The sequence below is a fragment of the Rosa chinensis genome, chromosome 3 (assembly GCF_002994745.2).
Source record: "Rosa chinensis cultivar Old Blush chromosome 3, RchiOBHm-V2, whole genome shotgun sequence".
In the NCBI taxonomy this organism is placed as follows: domain Eukaryota; kingdom Viridiplantae; phylum Streptophyta; class Magnoliopsida; order Rosales; family Rosaceae; genus Rosa; species Rosa chinensis.
The window spans coordinates 40,910,454-40,935,527 of record NC_037090.1 but is presented as its reverse complement, the minus strand read 5'-3'; the positions used below and the strand labels follow the sequence as shown (position 1 = coordinate 40,935,527).

Sequence of the window (25,074 nt, the reverse complement as noted above, 5' to 3'; positions counted from 1 at the left end):
TACAACTAGGTCAAGTAACCTAGAGTTTGGGCTAGACACATATCTGGATTTACTTGAACACTCCCCCTTGTGTCGCCCAAACGTGGTGCTCCTCTCGTTGCCTCATTAAAAACCTTGCCGAGTAACAAAAACCGAGTGGGACAAAAATAACCTCGGTCGAAGGGGAAAAAGAGCACAACACACCCTTCACGTTTTGAGACCATACATGCAGACATCTCCCCCTAATAACAACGGTCATGGGAGTTCTGATAATTTCTGCAAAAGATGCTACCAACATGTTTCTCGAAAGTGGAATTTAGGCAATGACTTAGTGAGCAAGTTTGCTGCATTATCCTCAGATCGAACCTAGTTCACTTTGATCTTAAGGAGAGTCTGTTGTTGCTGATTATGCTGGGTGTTGTCATTTTTGATGTAACCTTGCTTCATTTTTCCAAACAAGCAGCATTTTCCTAAATGCTTGTAGGCTCATCTGTGGTAAACTTCAAACCACAATTGTTCGAACATGCGTAATTGTACATTCATGAACCATTTCATGAAAAGCAAGTCTTTGCATTGTTCGAAGATATACCGACTAGGGTCTGTTCTGTAGACCTCCAAGATATCACGGTCTTACCCATGGTGAACACTTAACCAGTTTGGGAAGACTTTTGTGTGGGTTAGAGAAATACCCAACATCAGCAAAACCTTCCAAAACACATGTTGTTTTGGGATGGGGATAGAGGATGCAGGCCAGTGTTGGCGGTGTTCTTGGTGTGTGATGGGTCTGAATCCATCTTCTCTCTGTAGGGATAGAACAAGTCCATATCAATGGTACATCTCAAGTACCGAAAGATATCTTTTACACCAATCCAATGGTGTCGCGTTGGCACAAAGCTATATTTAGCTAACAAGTTCACAGCATATGAGATGTCCGGTCTTGTGCATTGAGCTAAGTATAATAATGCGCCTATTGTACTTAAGTAGGGCACTTTTGCCTCTAACACATCTTCGTCATCATCCTTCGGACAAAGAGGACCCTTTTCAGGATCAAGACTACAGTCGATCATGGGGGTGCTTGAAGGATTGACCTTGTCAAAATGCCTAAGCATCTATCAACACGATGCTCAAGTTCCAAACTGAGACATAATTGTGTTCTCCCAAAATCCTTCATCTCAAACTTGGATTTCAAGTGTTCAGCGGTTTCCCATAACTCTTTAATGGTTTCCAATGAAGATCATGTCCAACATGAACCATGATAGAATCTAAAACTTGTTCTGAAAATGCGCGTGCATATCCCTTCCCAATCAAGTAGTCACTTTAGTAAGCGTTTCAACTTCATTGTAAACACGCTCCGTGGTCTAGAGCCACTTGACTTGGGTAAATAAAGTTCACCATGAACCTTTATGTATATTCTTTATCTAAATTTCCATATAGATACGTAGTGACCACATTCGTAAGCTGCATGTTCAGTTATTCGAAAACTACCAAACTGATAGGGTAGTGGAGTGCAATGACATCCATTACGAGAGAATATGTCTCATTGTAGTTGATTCCAAGGCGTTTTGTGAGAAGCCTTGTGTCATAAGGCAAGATTATCATATCTTTTTTCTCAACACGCTTTCTAACGAAGACCCATTAGTCAATAGGTTTTATGTTAAGAGGTGTTGGCATCACTGGCTTGAAAACCTTCCTTTTCGTGAGAGAATCCAACTTAACCTAGATCGCATCTTTCCATTTAGGCCAAATTTCTCTACATTGGCATTCATTCATCAACGGAGCGTAGTTCGATATCATTAGACTTAACAAACTCATGCACAATGAAAAGCGCGAATACATCATCAATTATGATGGAGTTTCTATCCCACGTCTCATGTACACTAGTGTAATTTTCAAAGAGCTCTATATTCTCAGGACTAGGTTCTGACGTTGAGGTGTCCCTCAACGGTAACCATAATCCGGAAGATTCTCATGGGATGGATTTTGACTCTTGATGATCAAAGGATTGGAATGTGCCAAAGTATCCTTCAAACCCACGGGCCTCCCACGCATCCTAGCTGGGGCCATTGCCTGTAACACTAGAGTGCCACTTTCTTTGGCGTTGGTGTCATGCCTACTTCCATGTAGGTGGCGTTACGTCCTCTCTTAGGGACGTCCATCCTTGCAGGCATATTTGCAGCATATATGTGTGATCTTGTCACTTTAATGGGGATCGAGATGAAACATTGTGGGGACAGACCACGAAAATTCCTGTCGTTCTTGCTGAAGATCTTGTGTTCTTATCTCCCCCTAACGACGGGAAGATTGTCTGATCAAAGTGACAATCCTCAAATCTAGTGGTAAGGAGATCGCCTTGCAAGGACATTAAGTGGTGGATGATTGTTGGATTCTCAAATCCAACCAAGTTGCCCATTCGTCTGTAAGGACCTAACATAGTGCGCTGTGGCTGCGCAATTGGCACATAAATGGCACACTCAAATATGTGTAAGTACGATACTGGTACCTAGTTACTAGTTGTAACGCAGAGGTAGATTGAGTGGCGGTGGGTCATAGACGAATTAGCATAGCTGCATGTGATATTGCATCACCCCAAGAAGATATAAGGAGATTGGTGCACATTACCAATATCCGGACTACCATCGTAGTCATTTTTGCAAGACCATTGAGGTGTGTAAATGGGAATATGATGTCCAACATCAGTCCCATTGTAATAACCATAAAAGTCTTTGATGGAAACTCTCTAACATTGTCAAATCCAATTGACTGAATAGGATAATCAGGAGAGTGAGCCTGATGTCATATGATATGTGCTAGGAGTGTAGTATAAGCAACATTTACAAGTGGGCAATCGCACAACATGTGACCAATGTGTTTGCGTGTCAACCAACATCATGAGATATTTAAACGTCTGCAGGTGGGTTGAATTTGCCCACAGAATCCCCATGGATTCTATGTAAGAACATAATGAGTATTTTCATATCCTTCGCATAAGACGGTCTTAGTCCTAATTTCCCTAAGGAACTGGCTTTGTAAAACGAGCGAGAGGCCTTAGAAGCAACCAATGAGGATTTTGGTTGGGCTTGAGGCTCTGAAACGCTATTTGAAGCAAAGTTGGTGATTGCAGCATCACCTGGGGCGCCATCACCATGATGGACGCCATCCATGGCATCATGGATAGGGAATGTGCCATCCCTAGGCTAGTCGTGGAAGGCGGCGACACCAGAGGCAGCAGCGACGGTCATACTTAGTTCAGGAATCAACTTTTGATTCATGCTTCGTTTCGCTCGAAAGAATGGATGTCCGTGTGAAGTCTTTAGCAGACAGATCATCATTACTAGGATGACCTATCATGTCGTGACAAAGCCATTATGTGTCTAAATCCAAGAGATCTTCTCTCATAAATCTGTTGGATTTAATAGCTCGAATAGTGGCGACATAAAATCTACTAGAAAGAAATATAAATTTCTCTAAGATGCGCCTTTGTTCGCAATCATTAGAGGTATTGCAAAGGAACTCACTTCCGTTCTATACATGTGTTTTCACATGGAATCCATTGGCTCGAATAGCTCAATAGGGTATGTTTGGCCCTTGGACCGTAGAGAGCTTTTGCGACATTAATCAAGGTGCCATTTGGCAAAGGGAACTCGAGCTATTCCATGTCCTTGAACTAATACTGATGGCCCAGCCATTGCAGTCACAAAGTCATATGCTCAGAATCAAAATGGAGTCATAATGAAAGAACTCAAAATTTTATTCATAAGCCAACGGAGTACATCATTGTTTCTTAAATAGTAAGAGAATCTAATCCAAGTACTAGATAGTGCAAAACAATGGTAGTCGTTTAACTTATTTCAGTACCTCCAAAATAAGTTTGACCAAGTGAGTAGAGAGATGTCGGTAGTGCAAAGCTCGCTTAAGTACCACTTATCTCAAAACCTTCCTAGAGATCATACTCATTTTGGATAAGCCTATGTGAAGAAAAACTAAGGTAATGGCATTTACTACAAATTATATGGCAATTGCCAATTACATCTCTTGGAAAAATAAAGACTTAAATAGAATTGGCGATCTATTGATCCCAGCCAGATTTGTAGTCTTCAGCCCTTCACTCTAGATCATCTTCTTGATCTTCTTGTTCCACATAGTGAGCTTCTCTTGCTTCACAATATACTTTATAGGCGGTGACAATTTCTTCACTAGCTCTACAAATGTGTGCCCAATGACCGGATACTCCACATCGAGAACATACATCTCTTTGCTCAGACTCCATTGATTGAGGCGCTTTGAAAGCGTCATTTAGATGGCTCTTAGTGTTGGCGGCTCCACCAATATGGCCAGAGGCGTTACCTCCCTCTCTCTTTCCACGTTGACCTCTTCGGTTCTGTGTTCGCCTGTTTTGGCAGTTACTTTATCAAGTAGAGCGATTATATGGACCAGAATGTCCAAAAGTATCCCTAATTTTAGGGTTTCGCTTTGGTGCCCTTTCTTAGGGGTGCCACTATAATTGGATTCTGGAATATGCCCTGTCTCCAACGAGCTAATGAAACCTTATGATCTGTCCTGCAGTAACATCGATTCGATAGTTCTTAGCAACCATCAATGCAGAGACGGGGAAGGTAGAGAGAGTCTTCTCAATCAACATCGCATCTGTGATCTCTTTACCACAGAATTCCATTAAGGATTTAATGCGAAGTGCTTCAAAGTTGTAGTCAAGAACTTACTTGAAATCACAGAAGTGGAGGCTATGCCATCTCAACTTTGCCAAATCTTTCTTCGAGTGAGACCCATAATCTTCTGGGTCTTCTTCATTTATATACTCATAGTGGAGCGAATCATCCATATGACGAGTCATTAGGATGATGGCTTTCGCCTTATTTGCCTTTAAGGATGCTCTATTTGCTTCCAAAGTTTGAGCTTGCTCAACAGTTAGCACATCTTGATTAGGCCCGAGAATCGTATCCAGGATTCCATCGGCCTTGAGATGCTAGCGAATATCACGAACCCACTTGTGATATCCAGAGCCAGTTGTGCCCAATGGAGCAAAGTCCAGTTTGTTCAGGTTACTCATCCTAAAAGAGAACAAGAAATTAGGGTTAGTTTCGGAGCGTAAAAGGCTACGACGAAAACATATAAAATTTCTGAGCGTAATCGCTCCCAAGAAATTAGAAATTTCTAAGCGTAATCGCTTTCAAGAAATTAGGAATTTATGAGCATGATCGCTTCCAAGAAGTTAATTCCAAGAGGTATTAGATTAGATCGAAACAATGACGTTTGTGGTCGATCATAAATTCTCTACAAACTCTAAGTTTGGAGATCTCAACAAGCTCCAAGCTTGGAGTGAGCATGAACCCCTACAGTTCGACTTCATTAGGTCTCCCATATGATGAAGAAAGGGGGGTAGAAGAAGGGAGTTTGCAAGTTCCCGAGGAAAAGAATTAAAACTTCAAAAATGGAAACTTTTAGTAAAAATTACCTCAAAATAGGTCGCCGGAAAATTTGGCCGGAAAAGTGGCCGACGGTGACCTGTCGCCGGAGCTAACGTGGCGGAGCTGACGAGCTGATGACGTCGCAGTGGGCCTGCTTCTGGGCTTCTTTCTCTTCCTCCCCCTTTTTTTTTTTTTTTTTCCTTTTCTTCTTCTACTGGTTCAAGTGTGCAGATACTCAAGTGGCTAGTTCACGTGTTTTTAGGCCGGGTTCTGAGGAAAATTTTTCCGGTTCTCAGATCCTAAGGTTGAATCGCCAATTATGGTGAAAGATGATAGTAAGAGGTGGATTGGAAAGGTGCGAACCGGGAAAGGGAGCTTTTGCTTCTTCTAGGGGCCGGTTCAGTATAAATCCGGCCGGTTCTTGGGGTGGCGCCGCCAGTTCTGGACTCCTGGGATTTGGGGTTCAAGGTGTGCGGCAGAGGTTTCCAGAATTTGAAAGCTACGAATTTAGGGTTTCAAGGTTAGGGCTTTGTGCTAGTAACGTGTTTAAGGAAAACTGAATTGGGAGAGAATTGAGTCCTGCTTTCATTGATAATAGGGCCCTCTTTATATAGAAGATTACTAGACATAGAATCAGGGTTGTACAAGGAAAGATAATCGTACAATTAAAAGGATATCTATGAATATCTCCGAGAATATTTCTAATTCAAAACCCTATTACAACTAGGCCAAGTTCCCTAGAGTTTGGGCTAGACACATATTCTGGATTTACTTGAACAGCTGCCAATTTGTACAGGACGTAGTGGGCCCTTGAGTGTGGAGGATCCTGGTAGGCAGCAGGCATAGCTGTGAGGTTTACCAGTTTGTGGACTTTTGATTTTAATTAATTATGCATGCAATGTGAGGCTTACTAGTTAGTGGACTTTTGATTTTAATTAATTATGCATGCAATACTGATTTTCGATTACGAATATATTTCGAGATTCAAAATATTTGATTAAATGTGATTTCATTGTTATCGAAAAGAAATGATTTTTTTTTTTTTAAACGTGACTTGGTAAGGAGGCTATCGTTTGTCGCGTGCATGCATTACCTGGTCGGCAGTACCCTCTAGACTCTATCTCGGTCGGCATACTCTCCAGATGACATAAGGTAGTTAGTCAGTAGTACCCTCTAACTATCTGTGGTTAGTCGGCAGTACCCTCTAATCACCGCCTCCTGGATTCTGGTCGGCAGTACCCTTGATGCGAAATCTGGTCGACAATACCCTTCATATGGCATGAGATGACTAGTCGGCAGTACCATCTAGTCATCGAACGTTTTACACTGAGCTATTGATTTCAAAAAGAGGATTTGAATGATTAATTATTTGTGATGCATGCCGGTTTTAAACATGAAGAAAATGGGAAAAACATTCACTTTACTTTTATTTTTTTAGTAAATTACTTTATTTTTGTCCACTCACCCTAACGGTTTTCAATGCTTTTCCCTGGGCCCTTCGGTTTTTCAACTACCCAGATTTTAGATTGCCAAGGTCGTGCATTCGGGAATTCAAGGCTTAGGATCCACCGCTTCTGTTTTGACTGTAGGTTATTACTTAACCTACTTATGTAATATATCGACTTAATTTCGTAGAATTGCTCTGATAACCAAAACTTAACCTCAACTCCGATGTTATAGTTGTAACATTCAAATTCTCCTAAATATACAGCTCCATGCTAATAGGATATTAGGATTGTTGGACAGGTTCTAGGAGAAGCTGCGGGGGTTACCACCACATCCTCTCCTCAGGCCTCTACAACATTACTTCTATGATCTAAGGAGCACTACCACGCCTGCACCACATATTATAACCTCCTTAGCTGGAAGGAGAGCTAACACCCCATGTTGTCAGGTAACAAAAGAAGGGATTACATTTTGAAATGGCCAGGAATACATTAGCCATTTCATTAAATCACAATTCGCTGCTTCATATGATTTACTGATTCTATCCAATTTGTAGTCATAATTTTTTCTTTCATTATATCCAATTTGTAGTTGTATATACATATTTATATACTGCTGTATGCCATATGCAGTAATCATAACCAAAGGGTTTGCTCATGATTGATGCTTCTAGCACATTGTCCCAAAATAACAACGGCAATATGTATCTTCATCCACTGTTTTCATCTGCATCCTTATATTGCAGGTCATGATTGTTGAGATCTTTTCAGCCTCCAGGGAAGAAGGTGAAAGATCAGCTATTGAATTTGAATAAAACGTGACGGATATGCCAAGTCATTTTCTTCATCTGATGCACCAAGAGAAATTCGAGAATCCTAATGCACATCAAAAGGAACAAGTTCAACTCTTAATTCCAGTAGGAATAAATGATCACCAAATAATCGAATGCAGGGTTTACACATCAGAGCAATGTCAGCATGGTACACACCTCTTAACTGGGATTCTGGGAAAAATATCAAGACAAGTAAAAATATGGTAACACTACAAGCACACACATCAGGCATCCTTCTACACACCAGTAACATTGGATGGCATGAATGGTTCTAGTACTTTAACAACAAGACAATAGAGTTCTTATGCACTGACCTGTTGTTGTCGTCGACGTTGGATAGCAGTGAATGCTCTAACCAAGATATAAATTGGAAAAAGAATCCCAATTGTTCTCAACATCATTAACTGCAGTGTTATCAAAATATTAAAATGTTTTCTTTTACATATTCTTGAACAGCATTTCATTTTCTAAACACGAAACAGAGTTGTCCAAACTCACTGTGAACAGTGTCAATGAGTACTCTCCAGCTCCACTAATTATGACTGGAAGCATATGGCGTAAAACCAGAAGAACCATAAACTGAAAATAATCAAATATGTAAATGTATGCTGTACATTAAAATTAGTAAAAAAGAAACAGCTATGAGAGAGAGAGAGAGAGAGAGAGAGAGAGAGGTGTTACAGTTATAGCAACTATACGGCAGCATAGCAAGCTTCTCGAAGAGGGAGCTGAATATTCAACATCAAGGTCGTTATTCATGTACTCAAGATCAGTAGTAACCATTGCTAGGAATCCAGGATTCTGCAAGTCTCTTCTAGAAATCTCCCAATTCCCCCTAAGATCACAATACCATATTGAAATAAAAAGAAATGGTTCTCAATTAGTTAATTCCAGAAGGACCTGTCTGTTATTGCAGCAAAATAGAAAACCTTGAAAATAAGGAGAAATAAGTTGAAAGATACCGGAAGTTCATTGGAATACCACCGTAATGAAATAGAGGAGGTGGTGCCGTATAATCTGGCTTGAATTGCTGCGATTTCACATTCAACCAAAAATAAAAATAGTGAATATTTGGTGACATACCTGACTCAGAAACTCAGTGACATACCTGGCGGCAAATCTCACATATTGTATCACCCTTCTCGTTGCACCACCTCTGAACACACTTACGGTGAGCGTACTGCAAAAGAGCTGATTAGTAAATCAAAGACAACTAAAAACAAAAATAGTTATAATTGCAACATGTAAAAGCCTGTGAAATTACTTGCTAGTGCCTTGAGCAGGGGCTAGAGAAAGGGGAAAAGAAATACAATAGTTGCCTGCTAAATCCCTCCGATATGAAATTGTACTTAGAAGAATGAATAGCTACTTAACCCAAAGAGAACTTCACATGAACTATATCAGAATCAGAGATTGTGCCCACCATGATCAGTTCCAAATTAGAGGTTCTACAGATTCTATGGATTTCCTTATTATGTTACAAATTATTGTACAAGTATATGTTTCTTACAAGTTGCAACCAACTTTGTTCCGATGAATACATAATTTCTTGAAATAAAAGGACAAGATTTCCTCTGAAAACAAGTCAACATATTCTTAATTAAAGAAGCTCAACACCTAAGTAATAAAACCACGGAAGCTTTCCTTAAACAGCAGCCCTCCAATCTAAAAACAAACAATCTGGAAGAGAAATCCTGGAACCAAAGCCCATAAAGATGCCCAGAAATGGATTCTATTCCAGAAAATCTCCACCTACTCACCTCTCGCAAATAATTTCCGTAATGTTTTCCAGACAAAAATTTTGTTCGAAATTATACTTGACTTGGATTTTCTATATGCAAGATTAGATTACAATACCCAGTGTCATACATCTCTCCTCAGAATTTCTATCTGTGTGTCCACAAAATTTAGTTTTGTATGATAAACCTCTAATTTATAAGGGACATCCAAAGTTCTAAAGTATGATCCCAAGTTTCATTGTTCCCAACTAATGAAGTTTGGCATACAATATGGACCATTACATAAGAATATGTGAATAAAACATAAGCACCAGAAAATAAGAATCACATAACTGGACTAAATTAGCAGGCAAAATATATTGAAATTTTAAAAGGCAAACTATTAGTGCAAACAAAGGCCTGGGAGTGAAATTTTGGGAGAGAACAAATGAAGCAAATACATAAGCATTTCAGTTGTGAAACAAAATGCAATAGAAGTAAGTACGTTGTAGTTCGATCAAACAAATAGCAATGGGACTAGTTAGTCTTGTAACTACTATTTAATGGGACTAGTTCGTATTGTAACTACTAGTTAGCACAAGATTGTAATTTCAAACAACATCCAGCCGAAGCTTCAAATACAAAAGGTAGCGCATCAAATTAAATACCACTGACCTTCAAGCTACCACAGCAAGAACATGGTGCTTCCATGTTTGAGTCATCATCCTCATCGTGGCAAATCCTACATTCTACAAAGTTTCTAGCAGATGACTGGGTATTCACGTCTATTTTATGGGAAGAATCCATATTATTGTGGCTAGCTATCTGTGTTGGGTGCTGCAACAGATATTTGCTCTCTATAGCATCTTCAAGGGAAGCTTCAGTGATCAATCGATCCACCAACAACACAAAATGATCCCCCATCCTTTAAATCACAACAAAAGTCAATCTAAAATCATCTGAGTGACCACAAATGAAAATTCAAATTTGAATCTCTACCCGAATTTTAGATTGACTACCTATCTGCAATTGTAGAAAGAATTTTAGATTGACTATCCCGAATTTTAGAAAGAATTGAATACCTATCTGCAATTGAGACTGGATATTTTATCAGATAGAATACAAAAAGGAGAATGAAGTACAAGTAGCAAGAAATATGTCGAGATGTTGAAACTAAATGCTTCGTCAATTGATGATACAATTGTCGGACATTAAAGGGGAGTATTACATTAACTCTGAAAGCTGTCACAGCTTGGTCTTGTAAGTTACAAAGCCTCACAATTATGCAGACATTTAAAGATTATAGACATGGAATTGAGAAAAGAAAAAGGGCACATACTAAATATTTTCTTAATTTAACCCTAACAAAATAAAAGGAATCTCCATTTTAACGTAATAGTATAACTGAAGCAAGCAATTAGAAAATGGGTAGAGCATCCTAGAGCAGGAAGTTGTGAGTCCGACAACTAAGAACCAAGAGAGATTTGTGAATTACCTCTTAACACAGTCCAAACAACGCAAGCATCCGTACAGAATTGAACCCTAATCATTAAGAAGAAGAAAAAACAAGTGAGGACAGAACAATTGCCGGAATCCAAAATATATGTCCCTTCCTTCAATTCTGTTTCCTCAGCAAAATCAGAAAGAAATGATACAGGATGGAACCACTGAACATTGAGCAGCCATCAACACAAACAACAATGAAACATTATTTCTAGAAAAAGCAACTGAACATAATTCAAAATGCAACAAAATAATTATCCATACATTTAGGAAACACACACTTTTTGCTTTAGCTGCATCAAGATCAACAAAGTAGCATCAGGTACAAAAGAAAAAGAAGAGGAAAATAATGCTCAGGAATACAGAAAAAGGGGGAAATAAAAAAGGTGAATGTACCTTCTGTGCAAAATGAGAATCAATAACAGATAGATAACTTTGAAAGCAGAAAATGCAACACAGAATTGAGCAGACAGTTGACAATAGAAGATTAACGACAATGACGTCACACCCACAAACGAGAACAGAGACCGGAAAACAACTAGAACAATTGCCAAAGCCCAAACCAAGAAGGAAAGTGCAGAGAGAGATAATGATTTCCATGTAGGAAAAGGAAAGATTAAATGAGAGACAAGGAAGGAAGAAGGCTCACGGCAATGGAAATGGGATTCTCTGCAATTGAAGAAAGCTATTGCTTTTGCTTTGTAGCTTGTGTTTCTTGAAACGAAGCAAGAGATTGAGTGTAGTCGATCGCTGTAGAATTGTTACGAAGAACCTATTAGAAAGAAACAAGCTTTTTTGTTAATTTTTATGGGATGGAGAATAAACCCAGCATGCAAGAGAGAGAGAGAGAGAATCTCTAACCGCAAAACACAACATCATGCCACCACGTCCTCCAACTCCAACTGTTCCTCTTCCATTCTTCACCGCTTTCTCCGGTTGCCTTTTATTTTTCGGTCATTTCTTTTCTTTTCTCCCTCATGATTCTCATGATTCTATAGGCTATAGCTACGTGGGATTCTAACTCTCACCACTAACGGACAAAATTGCATGTTTTATCGCTGGAAAAAATATTTACAGCACATAGTACTAGCCTATTAGCATGTGCGGAGGTCAATTTGCTTTCTTCTTGTAAAAAAAAAAATTGAAATCATGAGCATGAACCGTTCAATCTTATATTTGAAGAAATTTCTCATTTTTTTGTTAGCCATGTTGTGATTTTTTATAATTTTTTAAATTAATTTACTTTTGATTTGATTTGTAAATACTTTTATCTAATACCACATTATTATGCAAGAATATTAACGGAAGTTCAAAAATTTAACCATATAAGGAGAATTGGCGTGTGGTGTATAAGATTTGAATATGGAGTCCCTCTATCTCCTCCGACTCACCTCAAGTCTGCCCATAAATAGTTCCATAGTAGCACTACCATTTCCAACCCACCCGCTTAACCCATTTAATAAATAAATCGTGTCATGTTGGACAAAATGACCCATTACTGCGACCCATTTCGCTAAAAAAATGTATAAATTGATTAAATTCACTAAAAACTCCATAAGATTATTCTTCGCAATTATATATAATTCATAAATAATTAAATCTAATAATGATGAAGCAAAATATTTCAAATTGTCAATCCTAGGATCAAATACTCCCAACGTCCAAAATTTCAAGAAGAAGTGTAGCATAATCTGGTTATACGGGTTCACTTTGTGTTGGCAGGTTGACCCGCGGCCGACCCATTTATTAAATTGGTCATGGTGGGTTGACTCATGGCCGACCCGCTTTTTAATCGTGCCGGTTCAACCCGCTTTATTTCATGCGGGTTTCGAGTCGTGTTATCGGGTCGTGTCAGAATTGACAGCCCTATGTGTGTAGGGCTATCAATTCTGACACGACTTGAAACCTGCACGAAATAAAGCAAGTTGAACTTGCACAATTAAAAAGTGGGTCGGCCGTGGGTCAACCCGCCATAACCCATTTAATAAATGGGTTGGCCACGGATCAACCCGCCAACACGAAGTGAACCCGTATAACCCGATTATACTATATTTATTCTTGAAATATTGGATATTAGGAGTATTTGATCATAAGATTAGACAATTTGAAATATTTTGCTTTATAATTATTGGATTTAATTAGTTATGAAGTACATATAATTATTTATATTCTTCGTCTTGTGGAGTTTTTAGTGAATTTAATCAATTTTTGTATTTTTTAGTTAAATAAGTCGCATTGTTAACCCTTAAATGGGTCATTTTGTCTAACAAGACACGACCTATTTATTAAATGGGTTAAGCGGGGTGGAAACGGGTAACCCGTTTAATAAATAGGTTGGGTTTTGGTTTAAATTTTTGACACGATTATTAAATGGGTTGAGTTTGAGTTTGTATCTTGTAACACGATAAATACATTGACCCGACACGACCTATTGACAGCCCTAGCCCTACATATAATAGCCTGGGCTAATAGAATTATAACATTTAAGCAAACTTCAATGCTTGAGGTAAAAAAAAAAAAAGTTATATTAAAGGGACTAATTAACAGCAAGTATTTGTCATGTGAACTAATCACAATATTCAAGATATTGATACACATTTCGTGGACTGTATAATAATTTCACCTTGATCGTATTTCTTTTTATAGTAGAAATGTATACTACTATAAATGGAATTGCTCTTTTAGTGTCAAAGGGTTTCACCAAATACCCTTACAGACCTTGTACAAAAGGAGCTTCTCCCTCCTACTTAATTTAATAAAGCTCAGTATCTTTTACCTTCAAAAAAAAAAATACCCTTACATATCATAATTATAAAATTAAACTAATAAAATATAAATAGACAAAAGTGTACAATTCAAAAAGGAGTTTTTCTATTGGAACCTCCAAATTTACTCACTTGACCTCTATGCTTTTGTTTGCCTCAAAATCGTCTCGGCCGAAGTGAGGGGCGAGGGACTTGTGGTTGAATCGTCCTTCTGAAATTGCGCGGGCGTGCCAACTCGCGGCCGAATGGCCGAGCAAGGTTTCTGATTTGAATGGTGCGTGATCTGACTTCTTTCAAATGATTGTAGGCCGAGGAAGGAACCCTCTCGGCCTTTAGGTTCTGATGCCTCTGTTCCAAGGACTTTGGTTAGGCGTCAATCCTGAACGTACTCGCAAATCACGGTGAAGACGAAGGTGAAGTGGGTTCGTTTGTCAAAACGTTGTGAGATGATATGTGTGTAAACGGTGAATCGCATCAATCCAATCCGGACTGGCCGAAAGAGATCAATGGATGATAATTCTATGTTACGAACTACTCCTAAGTGCGAAAAGTAAAGTACATATAAAATAAAGAACAAGAAAGTAAAGTGCTTGAATGTAACGACTGAAATAAAAGTAAGAAACTAAAAATGAAAACAAGTTATGAAAGTTGAATAGAAGGCAAAGTACCTAAGAGAAAAGTTTGAGAGTAAAAGTTGTATATTAATTTGTTTGTGTGGTGCAGGACCTCTTACAATGATTTACAATGTGCTATATATACAAGTCAAAAACCCTAGCTAACTTGTCCTCCAAGACGTGGAATTTAAGTAGGATTCTCCTTCCTTCTAGGATTGATTCGTCTCATAAAATTCTGACTTGGCTGATATATGAAATCTTCACAATCAAAATCCATAATTGATTTGAACTCCTTCCTTGCAAGGATTCCTTTCTTGAGTGAACTCTTCGGCCGACGTCACTACTTGGGTTCGGCTGAACTACTCCACCTTGCTTCGCAGCCCATTTATATAGTTACTCATGTGGACTTGGGCCGTCTAACTTTATGTCTATGAGATCCGTGTTTCTTCATATTTTGGGTCATGTAACCCAAAATCCCAAAGCTCCATCGATGCATCCATCTCAACCATACATCTCGAAAACTTCTAATCTCGGCTGAATAGCCGAACACTACTTTTATTCCGGTCGAACGACTCGATGCCTCCCTAATAAACCCCCAAGTCAAAACACATGGGAGTTGCTAAAATCAGGTCCAAACATTGCCCCCCCAGTCTCATGAGTATTCGGCTCTCAAGCTAAGCGGTTATGAGACTTAAAAAATAAAATAATAATAATAATAATAGACTGTCTGAAAACATCTTGGTCGCGTGGCCGAAAATTCTGCAGTACTATTTTGCTAGACTCGCCAGACATTAACATTTGGCCAAGACACAAGACAGAAAACTCGGCCGAGCCCTTTAAAATTTGAAGTTTCAGCCGAATCAACTTATAACTTGAAAGCTTGGCCGAGGTGTTCACTTGTAACTTGAAAGTTTTGACCGAGGTTTCCTTTTGGCTTGGCCGAGTCCACATTTTCGGCTGAGGTCATGCTTAATCTTGGCCGATCTCACATCCTTTGGCCGAGGTTCCAAGACAATGGCTCATGGGAGAATGATATAATAAAAATACAATTATATAATCATATAATGGGCATTATATAATCATATAATTGGTATTGAACATGACGCCAGGTTCCTAGTTACAATTGCATGAACTTGCATGTAACTATAATTATAAAATATAATTAATGCAAGTAACCATAATTATAGGATGTAAAATAATTGCATGGAAATGTGTGCAATTGGATAACCAAGCTCGTGCACTGGCGAGCAATCAAACCAGAACACTACCCTTATCTGGAGTGACCAACTACTCAGTTCTCCCCAATTTCAAATCCCTTCAAAATCATCCTTACGCGATCAAGTCCTCCTCTTTGCGCTTACATGATCTCTTCTAAAAAGAAAGTCACCGACTAAGGGCAGAGAGTTACAAAGTTCTGACAATCCGATCCAGACATCAAACCGAGATCTATTTTCAGTGTCGGCATTTTGAAATCATACCTGGGCCTTACAAATCAGTTCGACGCCGGTGAGCCATGAAATGATCCGCCGTTCTAGGTACGACGCCGACGGAGCTCAAAGCAGGTTGCTGTGGTCTGGGTGCACCGCCGGCCAGTGAGATCGCCGAGTTGGGTTGACGAAATTGCCTTGGGTCGAGCTAGGCACTTGGTAGAGGTTAGTCCTTTCCATTCTTTCTCTAATGAGATACAGAGCTTGATGAAAACTATGATTTGCAGTAATTATAATCTGGGCATATTTTGTCTGATGCTTGCATATCATGCTTGTATAATTGAATTCATCTTTAATTGGGTAATTAAAGATTTGAAAAGTCAAACCTTTAACTAATGTTGACAATTGCATGTGACCTTCTGCCAATTTACAATAATGTGTAGTGCTTGCTGTGCATGGGTTATGCTTCTTCTTGCATGTCATTCATTTTGAAGGCCTTTGTCTCCACAACACGTCTTCTGTGTCTCAATCTGGGCATTGCACTCATTCACTGATTCGACCTCATCAAAGACCTGACCAATCAAATTTTCAATTAAGGCGTCTTGGCCAGTTGAGGTTAATTCCAACAATGTTTCTGTAATGGAATTGATTGCATTCATCCAGGACCAACACTCTGCAATAGATTGCAAACCCGACTGCATAACCAGGAACCAATGCACGCCCAGAAAGTAGCCCCTTTTTCCCTTGAGTTGACTGGCATTAGTGCAAATCCTTGAGCTTTGTTTTGACTTGACTATTCAATCTGACCTTGAATCACAAGAAGCTGCAAATTTGAATTTTGAAATTTGAAAAGCTCACTGGTTTTGATTTTTGTGCAGAGTAGATTGGCTTGTTTCTGTCAGTGTACTGACCTTGAGGTTTCCTTGCATGTTTGGTGAAATTGTTCGGTTGTCTAAACCAAGTATTCTATGGCTGATGATGCTTCAGAACATGAGGCCGGGTCGGAGGGTAGAGATGCAATAAAAACAAGATCGGCCGAGTTCGCAACCAAGTTTATGAAGGCTGTCGATGTTTCCAAAGATGCACTTCAGAGCCCCGTGGTTTGTCGGTTGACGAAAAATAAAGAGCCGCAAGGAGAATGTATACTAGGGCCGCATTACGGTGCGGGCATGCCATCGGCTGTCAAAGAGGTTCTAGAAAATTCGTTAGTTGATTCATCTTGTTGCACACATGGAGCTAGTTGGTCCACATGGAGTATTGAATTGAGGCTTCCTCAAGTTTGGCCCAAACTGACGCCTGAGTGGACGAAATGGGTGCCAAGGATGGAGCATTTCTTTGGCCAAGAGTGGAAAAAATATGGAATATATGATAGCATAAAGATGACTGAGCAGGAGATTCAAATGGACCGGCCTCTTCTTGCAGCTAGTTTATGCTTCTGGTCGTCTGCCACCAACACCATCAACCTGCCTCTTGGCCCAATGACCCCTACCTTGTTAGACATGGCGGCAATATTTGGGTTTCGGCCAAATGGTGTAGCGGTTTGTGCCACTGCCAAATTTCCGACTTCCTTCCATGCTAGCTTGAAGCCCAAAACGGTCACAAATGACAAGAAGGCTAAAGATGAGGCCGAAGCTAAGGCAAAACAATTACTCAACTATAGCACCTTCTATGCCACACATGCAGTTGATGAAGAGGTGACAGAAAATAGGAGACGACCCCCCAAGCAATATGAGCACGCAGCTTTCCTTCTCTACTGGCTTTGTAAGTTTGTATTTTGTGCCAAATCCAATAAGTGCACTTTAGAGTTTACTGGTATTGCAGAAGCACTAAGTGCGGGTATGCCCCTAGCTCTTGGACCATTTGTTCTAGCTCGCCTCTACCGTACTCTGCGCAATGTGGTGGTTGATAATATGAATTTAGACATCGGAGGACCATTATGGATGTTCCAAGTGTGGGTACAAACCTATTTTCATCAGCTTCGGCCACCATGCCCTCCATTTGTCCCTACCATGACGCTTGGCCGTCAGATTATACCCCTCGGCATTCATTCACATTCGGCCGCGGAGTGCTTTGGTTTCTTCTTTTCAAAGAAAGGCATGTCCAGGGATGAGTTTGCCATATGTTACAGCCGAGATCACCCTTCTTGTCTTGCGATTGACATATCAACATTATGGGAGAAGAAATTAGACTTGGATGTGATTCTATCTTGGGGAAGTATTCTGATTTCTCGGGACTTGAACTATGGCCTCAAAGGTACAGTGGGTCGGTATGGTGTTGAGGTTTATCTTCCCAATTTCGTTGCACGTCAGCTTGGCTTCATACAGAGTTGTCCGGCCTTATTTCTGATGTCAAGAAACCACTTCTCGTCATGGAGAGATGGGTTCACACGAACTTCTCAGTGTTCGGCCGTTGGTAAGTACTATGAGGAGCAATTTGGCAAGTTTGAAAGGTCCGGCCTAAAGCCTCGTTGTCCTGATCATAGAGCCACCCCACACTTCCAAACATGGTGGTCAACTTTTATCATGAAAAATCTTGGAAAGGACTTGGCTGGGACCCAACGCGCTGCATTACAAGGACTTCTAAACTTGCTAGGCCCCAATGAAGGTATGTTATTTTTGCTTATTGTTCTATCTTGAGCCAATTTGTCCTTATATGGATCTCTTACCTCTTTGATCCAGGTAATGGTAAGAAGAAAATACCGGATGGCAAGTCAAAATCAACCAAAGGATCCTCTAAACAAGGTACTCTTCAAACCAATCTTTCCGATTTCTGTTTACACATTTTCCTTCTAATGTGTTGCAACTTTTCAGGACAAACATCGAAGAAACGTGGCTCAACATTGGGGTATACTCAGAATGCCAAGAAAACAAAGAAATCATCGGATGTGGTGGAGAATTCAATCACAAACCCGACAGACACTATGGTTAGTGAAGACATATTTTTTGAGGCTAATATGGATGATGGCCACGATGCTTTGGCTGAAAACCAAAATACGTCTGAAATTGAGGATATGGCCGAAACTGGTGACGCCTCGATCCATAACGCGGACTCGGCTGATAGCGAAGGTTATTCGGAAGAAGCTCAATCAGAAAGCGGTGATCAAGAGGTAAGTTCCTAATCTAGAGTTGTGTGCTTCTCTCTCAACTTGGTTATACGATTCGTGCTCAGCTAAAAACCTTCCCTTTATTTTGATAGAGAGATGGCCGCATTGATCATTCTTTGCCCCCACTTGAAAACTCCATGATTGAGATTGACATGGACGTAAGCCTTCCCTACTCCTTTCTTGGATTTCATTTCTTGCTTGTCTGAGATTATTGACTTCTTTCATTTCACAGGACTTGGGTGAGAGCCAACTTCACAACACAACGAGCATCGGCCAAAAGCTTGCCATATCAAACAACTTTTCCAAGGATGTTGAAGACCCCGATGCACGTGGCCAAGAAACACTACTTATCCATCAGACATTGGTTCAGGTAAGATATTTCATCCCGCCTTGGTGTTTAATTTTCCAAAATCCTATATGAAACAACTTGAGACGTTGTTATCTGTGTAGGTGGGAGAATCTCGAAGCAGTACAACCCTAGAATTGGCTCTTCTCAACCAAACTGAACCACATCCCCTATGTTCGGAACACTTACCTCCCCTCCTAATGACGGGATGGGTCAAAGCGAGCAAGCTATCGTTTGTGCTCCATCTTCGGCCGAGCCTGTGGTGAGTGCCCTGGTAACTTCAAGTCTGGTTTGCCTTTAACCGAATTAATTCAGTTCCATTTTTTTTTTTTTTTTAGGATCATACAGCGGGTGATCTTGGCTTGGACCTACTTCAATTCTTAAATACTCTAGACAACACCACGAGTCCCGAAGAGGAAAAACTTGAAAAGCCGAAACCAAAAAGGCACTTGAGACGGTCAGACAGTTTTTGGGTTGTGCTGTGAGAACAGTGACCGAGGCTAGCTTTCTCTCTTTGAAGGAAGCGGTTGAAGTACTTATTTCAGCCAAACATTTCTCTCAGGTAGAGGCTTATGAAGTTCATGCTCGTTTGGCTGTTGTAAATTTTAGTCTCTCTCCTTGTCTAGAAGCCCAAAAGGAGTTTGAAGCAGGCGAGAAGTTGAAAAGTGAGTACGATGACATTCGCCAGTCCACAGATCTTGGCCAACTCCAGAAGTTGAAGACTTCTTTGGACGAAGGAAGGCAAAAAGTGCTCGATCTGAGGAAGCAGTTGGCCGAAGCTGAAAAGCAAGTCAAAGTCACTTCGGCCGCCATCCGAAGCATTGTTCCCCAACAAGATCTCACCAAGTATAGCTTGATTCTGTCATCGGTCAAGTCGTATAACAAGAAGAGGGGCATCTTGAAGCGAAAGGTCGACCAAGGTATGCAAGACTTAGAAGAAGTTAAAGAAGCTCTTCGGTCACTCTTGCCCACTGATTAGTTACTTTAGGATGTGATATTCATCTTGGCTTATATTTTGTACATGGCCCTGGGCCCGTAACTCAGCCGGTTGACACGTTTTTGTAGAGTTTGGCCGACCTTCTTTGTATGACTCAAACGCTAATTTTGTGTATGTGACCGTTGATTACGCGGCCGCTATTTTGTCAATTGACTCGGCCTCTTTTGACTTCATATATTTCGGCCACCTAAATCTTTTTGCTTGTCATGCATTTTAATTTTGAGCTCGACCAAATCAACATCTTGAACTCAGCTGAAACTCTTGTTCACTTCGGCCGAGATGACCTCAGTCGTCTCGCCCAACACTTCTTGTCTAACTCAGCCAAAATAATTACTTGACTTCGGCCAACACTATGATGGTTGGTTCGGCCGTTACCTCTTATTTAGCTTTGGCCAATAAAAAAAAAAAAAAAAAAAACTCTAGTCAACCAAATCAACAACTCGAGCTCGGCTGAAACTCTTGTTCACCTTGGCCGAGATTACCTCACTTCGGCCAAGATTACCTCAGTCGTCTCGGCCATCATTACTTGACTTCGGCCAACACAATTATGGTTGGTTCGGCCGATACCTCAACATTTTAACTTTGGCCAACGAAAAACTCAACATTTTAGTCATCCAAATCAGCAACTCGAACTCGGCTGAAACTCTTGTTCACCTCGGCCGAGATTACCTCACTTCGGCCAAGATTACCTCAGTCGTCTCGGCCATCATTACTTGACTTCGGCCAACACAATTATGGTTGGTTCGGTCGATACCTCAACATTTTAACTTTGGCCAACGAAAAACTCAACATTTTAGTCAACCAAATCAGCAACTCGAACTCGGCTGAAACTCTTGTTCACCTCGGCCGAGATTACCTCACTTCGGCCAAGATTACCTCAGTTGTCTCGGCCATCATTACTTGACTTCGGCCAACACAATTATGGTTGGTTCGAGCTTGGCTGAAACTCTTGTTCACTTTGACCGAGATTACCTCAGTCGTCTCGGCCAACACTTCTTGTTTAACTCGGCCAAAATAATTACTTGACTTCGGCCAAAACAATTATGGTTGGTTCGGCCGATACCTCTTATTTAGCTTTGGCCAACAAAAGTAAAGGTAAATTTCAAAAATATGAGTATAGGGATGTAAAAAGACACTAAAATGTTGTTCATATAAAAACATCAAAATAAAAAGGGCGGCCGAGTTTACAAACCCAAATACTCGGCCGATGTTCTATAGCTAGTACATTACGATTCTTGCTCCCTCATCTCCCATGTCGTGGGGTAATATTTCTTAAGAAATTGCCCGTTGATAGGCATTGCATGCAGCTCTCCATCTTGATCCCTAAGTTGATATGCACCTTTTCCTAGCACTTGATCGATGATAAACGGGCCTTCCCACCTTGGCGACCATTTTCCGAAACGTCTATCTTTAGTTCCGATAGGCAAAACGGCTTTCCAAACTAAATCTTCCTCGGCAAATGATTTAGACTTAACTCGCTTGTTGTATGCACGAGCCACAGCCTTTTTCTGTGCTTCCATTCGGTTGTAGGCGTCCATTCGCTCTTGGTCGAGTTCTTCAAGTTCCTGAATCATTGCCTGAGTGTAGTCGTCAGCCACCATTTCATTTTGAGCAGCGAATCTAAGTGATTTCAGTTTCACCTCGACAGGTAACATAGCATCGTGGCCATATGTTAGTGCAAAAGGCGTTGTTCCTGTGGCTGTACGTTTGGACGTCCGAAAAGCCCACAATGTCTCAGATAGCAGATTGTGCCAATCTCTAGGATTCTCTTGAACCATCTTCTTGAGTATATTTATAATGCCTTTATTACTAGCTTCGGCCTGACCATTGGCTTGGGCATAGTAAGGTGTCGAGTGAGTTAACTTGATACCCAGACTATCTGTGAGTTCATGCATTGCCTCGGCTATGAAAACCGAACCCCTATCGGCCGTTATGGTTTCAGGTATCCCAAACCTGTGTACGATGTTTTCCTCCACAAACTTGATCACTGTCTGACTTGAAATATTAACGTATGGTTTGGCCTCTACCCATTTAGTGAAATAATCAGTAGCGACCAAGATCCATACGTGTTGTTTTGATGATGGTGGTCTAATACTCCCTATAATGTCCATGGCCCAACCTCGAAATGGCCATGGCTTAACAATTGGATGGAGGACATCGGCCGGAACCCTTTGCACAGGTGCATGAATTTGACATTTCTTGCAGCTCTTTGCGAATTCAATGCAATCCTTTAGAATTGTTGGCCAATAGAAGCCATGTCTTCGAATTAACCACCTCATTTTGATTCCGGCCTGGTGTGCACCACATATCCCCTCATGGACATCTCTCATGACTTCCAAAGTCTCTTGCCCCCCTATACAAAGAAGGAGTAGATCATCCGAGCTTTTGCGGTACACTACTTCTTTGTATATAACGAAATGTCCAGCCAAGTATCGAGTCTTCCGATCATGATTACCTTGAGGATTTTTGTGGAATTTGATAATGGGGAGTCTCCAATCATCGGGCTCGATGTCGATAACAAAAACATCCTCTGAGACTCCTCTCTCTTCTAAAGCTGGGAGGGTACGTTTGGCAATCTTGATGACTCGGGAGTCATCTCCTTCGGGGATTCGTAACCCTGAGGCTAATTGAGCCATCTCATTGGCCTCCATGTTTTGTCCCCTTGGGAGGTGAGCGAAAGAGATTCGGTCGAACGTGTTGGCGAGCTGGTCAGCTAAAGCGTGATAGGATAAAAGTCCCCAGCTTGTGCATTTGAACTCCTTATTCATTTGATTAATGACTAGTTGAGAATCCCCGAACACCAAAACTCTCCGTGCTCCCAACTCTTGGAGAATCTCCAAACCAACAATCAGAGCCTCATATTCTGCCTGATTGTTTGTGCACGTAAAGTCTAATTGGAAGGCGAACTGGAACTTTTGTCCTTCAGGCATTTCAACGACAACACCAGCCCCGGCTGAAAATTCAGTACTAGATCCATCGAAATACATGGTCCAGTGGTTATTGGTCATGGAAGCCACATATATGATCCCAATATCAACCTCTTCGGCTCCCTCAAACTCGGTCGAAGGGTGATGAGCAAGAAAATCGGCCAATGCTTGGCCTTTGACTGACTTTTGAGACACATATTGAAACGTGAACTCAGACAACGCCATGGTCCATTTTCCAATTCGGCCTCGTATGATGGGTCGAGTCAGCATGTATTTTACTAAATCGGTCTTGGATATGACTTGGACAACCGAGGGTAACATGTAATGCCGAAGCCGGATTGCCGAAAAGAACAATGCAAGACAAAGCCTCTCAATAGGCGTATACCGAATTTCCACATCAGTGAGGATCCGGCTCAAGTAATGCACAGCACATTCCTTGCCATTGTCATTGTCTTGTGCCAATAGGCTTCCTATTGAGTTATCTGATGCCGATATGTATAACTTCAAAGGCCTCCCACGTACTGGGGGTACCAGGACGGGTGGGTTTGATAAGTATCGTTTGAGTTGGTCGAATGCCGCTTGATGTTCTGTTCTCCAAACAAACTCATTTTCGGCCTTGGTTCTCAAAAGTGAAGAGAATGGCTGAATCTTGCCAGCCGAGTTAGAGATGAAACGCCTTAGAAAATTCACTTTTCCCAGGAATGATTGGAGTTCCTTCTTCGTGCTAGGAGCAGGCGCATCCATTATGGCCTTGGCTTTGTTTTTGTCGATTTCAATTCCCCTTTTATGAACTACAAAACCAAGGAACATACCAGCTGATACTCCAAAATGGCATTTGTCAGGATTCATTTTTAGTTTGTGGGTTCGCATCCGTACGAATGTCTGTCGAAGGTCGGCCAAATGATTTTGCGTCTTGGCCGACTTTACCACAATGTCATCAATGTATACTTCGACTGTGTGGCCAATAAGGTCGTGAAAGATCATATTCATGGCCCTTTGATAGGTTGCGCCGGCGTTTTTGAGTCCAAATGGCATAACGAGCCACTCAAATGTTCCTATTGCGCCTGGGCATCTGAACGCCGTTTTGTGAACATCTTCCTCAGCTATAAAAATTTGGTTGTATCCGGCGTGCCCATCCATGAAAGAAAGAATTTCATGTTTGGCCGCACCATCCACTAGCAAGTCGGCCACGGGCATTGGGTACTCATCCTTGGGTGTGGCCAAGTTGAGATTTCGAAAATCAACACATATGCGCATTTTTCCATTCTTTTTCCTTACTGGCACAATATTAGATAACCATTCAACATACCTGGCCGTTCGAATAAAACCGGCCTTTAATAAACGTTCCATTTCTTCTTTAATTTCAGGCAAAACCTCGGCGGCACATCGCCGAGGAGGTTGTTTGTAAGGCTTACAATTGGACTGTATAGGCAACCTATGTTCTACTATATTTCTATCTAAACCTGGCATTTCATGGTAACTCCATGCAAAACAATCTTGAAACTCAGTTAGCAAAGCCTTCAAATCTTCCTTCATCTTGGGTGGCAGGAGTTTGCTGATCCGGACTATCCGAGGCTCATCAGTGGTCCCTAAATTTAGTTCTTCTAGAGGGTCTTGAGTTTCAGTAAGGTCGTCTTCCAACTCGGCCGGTGCAGGGCCGATGTCTTCTACCTTCAACTCATCCTCTGGTGCTCCTTCTGAGATAAATTCTATCAAATTCATGGCCGAATCATTCTGAAGAGAGTTTTCGGCCCAATGAGCCAACAGTTTCCTCATTGTTGATTTAACTGCGGCCGATAGTGTCTCATTCTCTAGGCCACTATCCATGGATTATGGGATCAAACAGGTCGGCCAATGCTGGCCGCTCCGAGTCCTCGTGGACTTTCTCGGTGCCTAGGGCCAGTGCTCTTCGCATGGTTATCCTTGTAATTCGGCCAGTACCATCTTCCCTTTGAATTTCTGAGCACCCAATTTCCTCCTCGTAGTATTGGGCA

General features: G+C 41.0%; 3 protein-coding genes across 7 annotated transcripts; 1 reads left to right on the top strand and 2 right to left on the bottom strand.

The window, feature by feature from the left end:
* Positions 1–7,397: 7,397 nt before the first annotated feature.
* LOC112195068 lies at positions 7,398–11,872 on the bottom strand. 5 transcript variants are annotated; one of them, XM_040516882.1, is made up of 10 exons: positions 11,763–11,872; positions 11,551–11,673; positions 10,894–10,940; positions 10,074–10,323; positions 8,789–8,860; positions 8,643–8,710; positions 8,362–8,515; positions 8,179–8,259; positions 7,995–8,084; positions 7,398–7,723 (listed from the first exon to the last, which is right to left on the bottom strand). In XM_040516882.1, exons 4-10 carry the CDS (start codon positions 10,320–10,322, stop codon positions 7,646–7,648), a joined length of 792 nt encoding a protein of 263 aa, XP_040372816.1. In that variant the 5' UTR covers position 10,323; positions 10,894–10,940; positions 11,551–11,673; positions 11,763–11,872; the 3' UTR covers positions 7,398–7,645. The 5 variants fall into 5 exon arrangements, with proteins under 5 accessions (XP_040372816.1, XP_040372815.1, XP_024191182.1 ...); XM_040516881.1 differs by lacking the exons at positions 11,551–11,673; positions 11,763–11,872 and adding exons at positions 7,837–7,851; positions 11,298–11,537; XM_024335414.2 differs by lacking the exons at positions 11,551–11,673; positions 11,763–11,872 and adding exons at positions 11,166–11,194; positions 11,298–11,437.
* A 4,721-nt stretch (positions 11,873–16,593) lies between these two features.
* LOC112194587 lies at positions 16,594–20,135 on the top strand. The gene is made up of 6 exons (XM_040517056.1): positions 16,594–18,311; positions 18,386–18,448; positions 18,518–18,813; positions 18,903–18,968; positions 19,043–19,180; positions 19,719–20,135. Exons 1-6 carry the CDS (start codon positions 16,676–16,678, stop codon positions 20,133–20,135), a joined length of 2,616 nt encoding a protein of 871 aa, XP_040372990.1. The 5' UTR covers positions 16,594–16,675.
* A 1,244-nt stretch (positions 20,136–21,379) lies between these two features.
* Positions 21,380–24,856, bottom strand: LOC112194585. Its single transcript, XM_024334805.1, has one exon. The coding sequence runs from the start codon at positions 24,854–24,856 to the stop codon at positions 21,380–21,382; it is 3,477 nt and encodes a 1,158-aa protein (XP_024190573.1).
* Between the last annotated feature and the right edge of the window lie 218 nt (positions 24,857–25,074).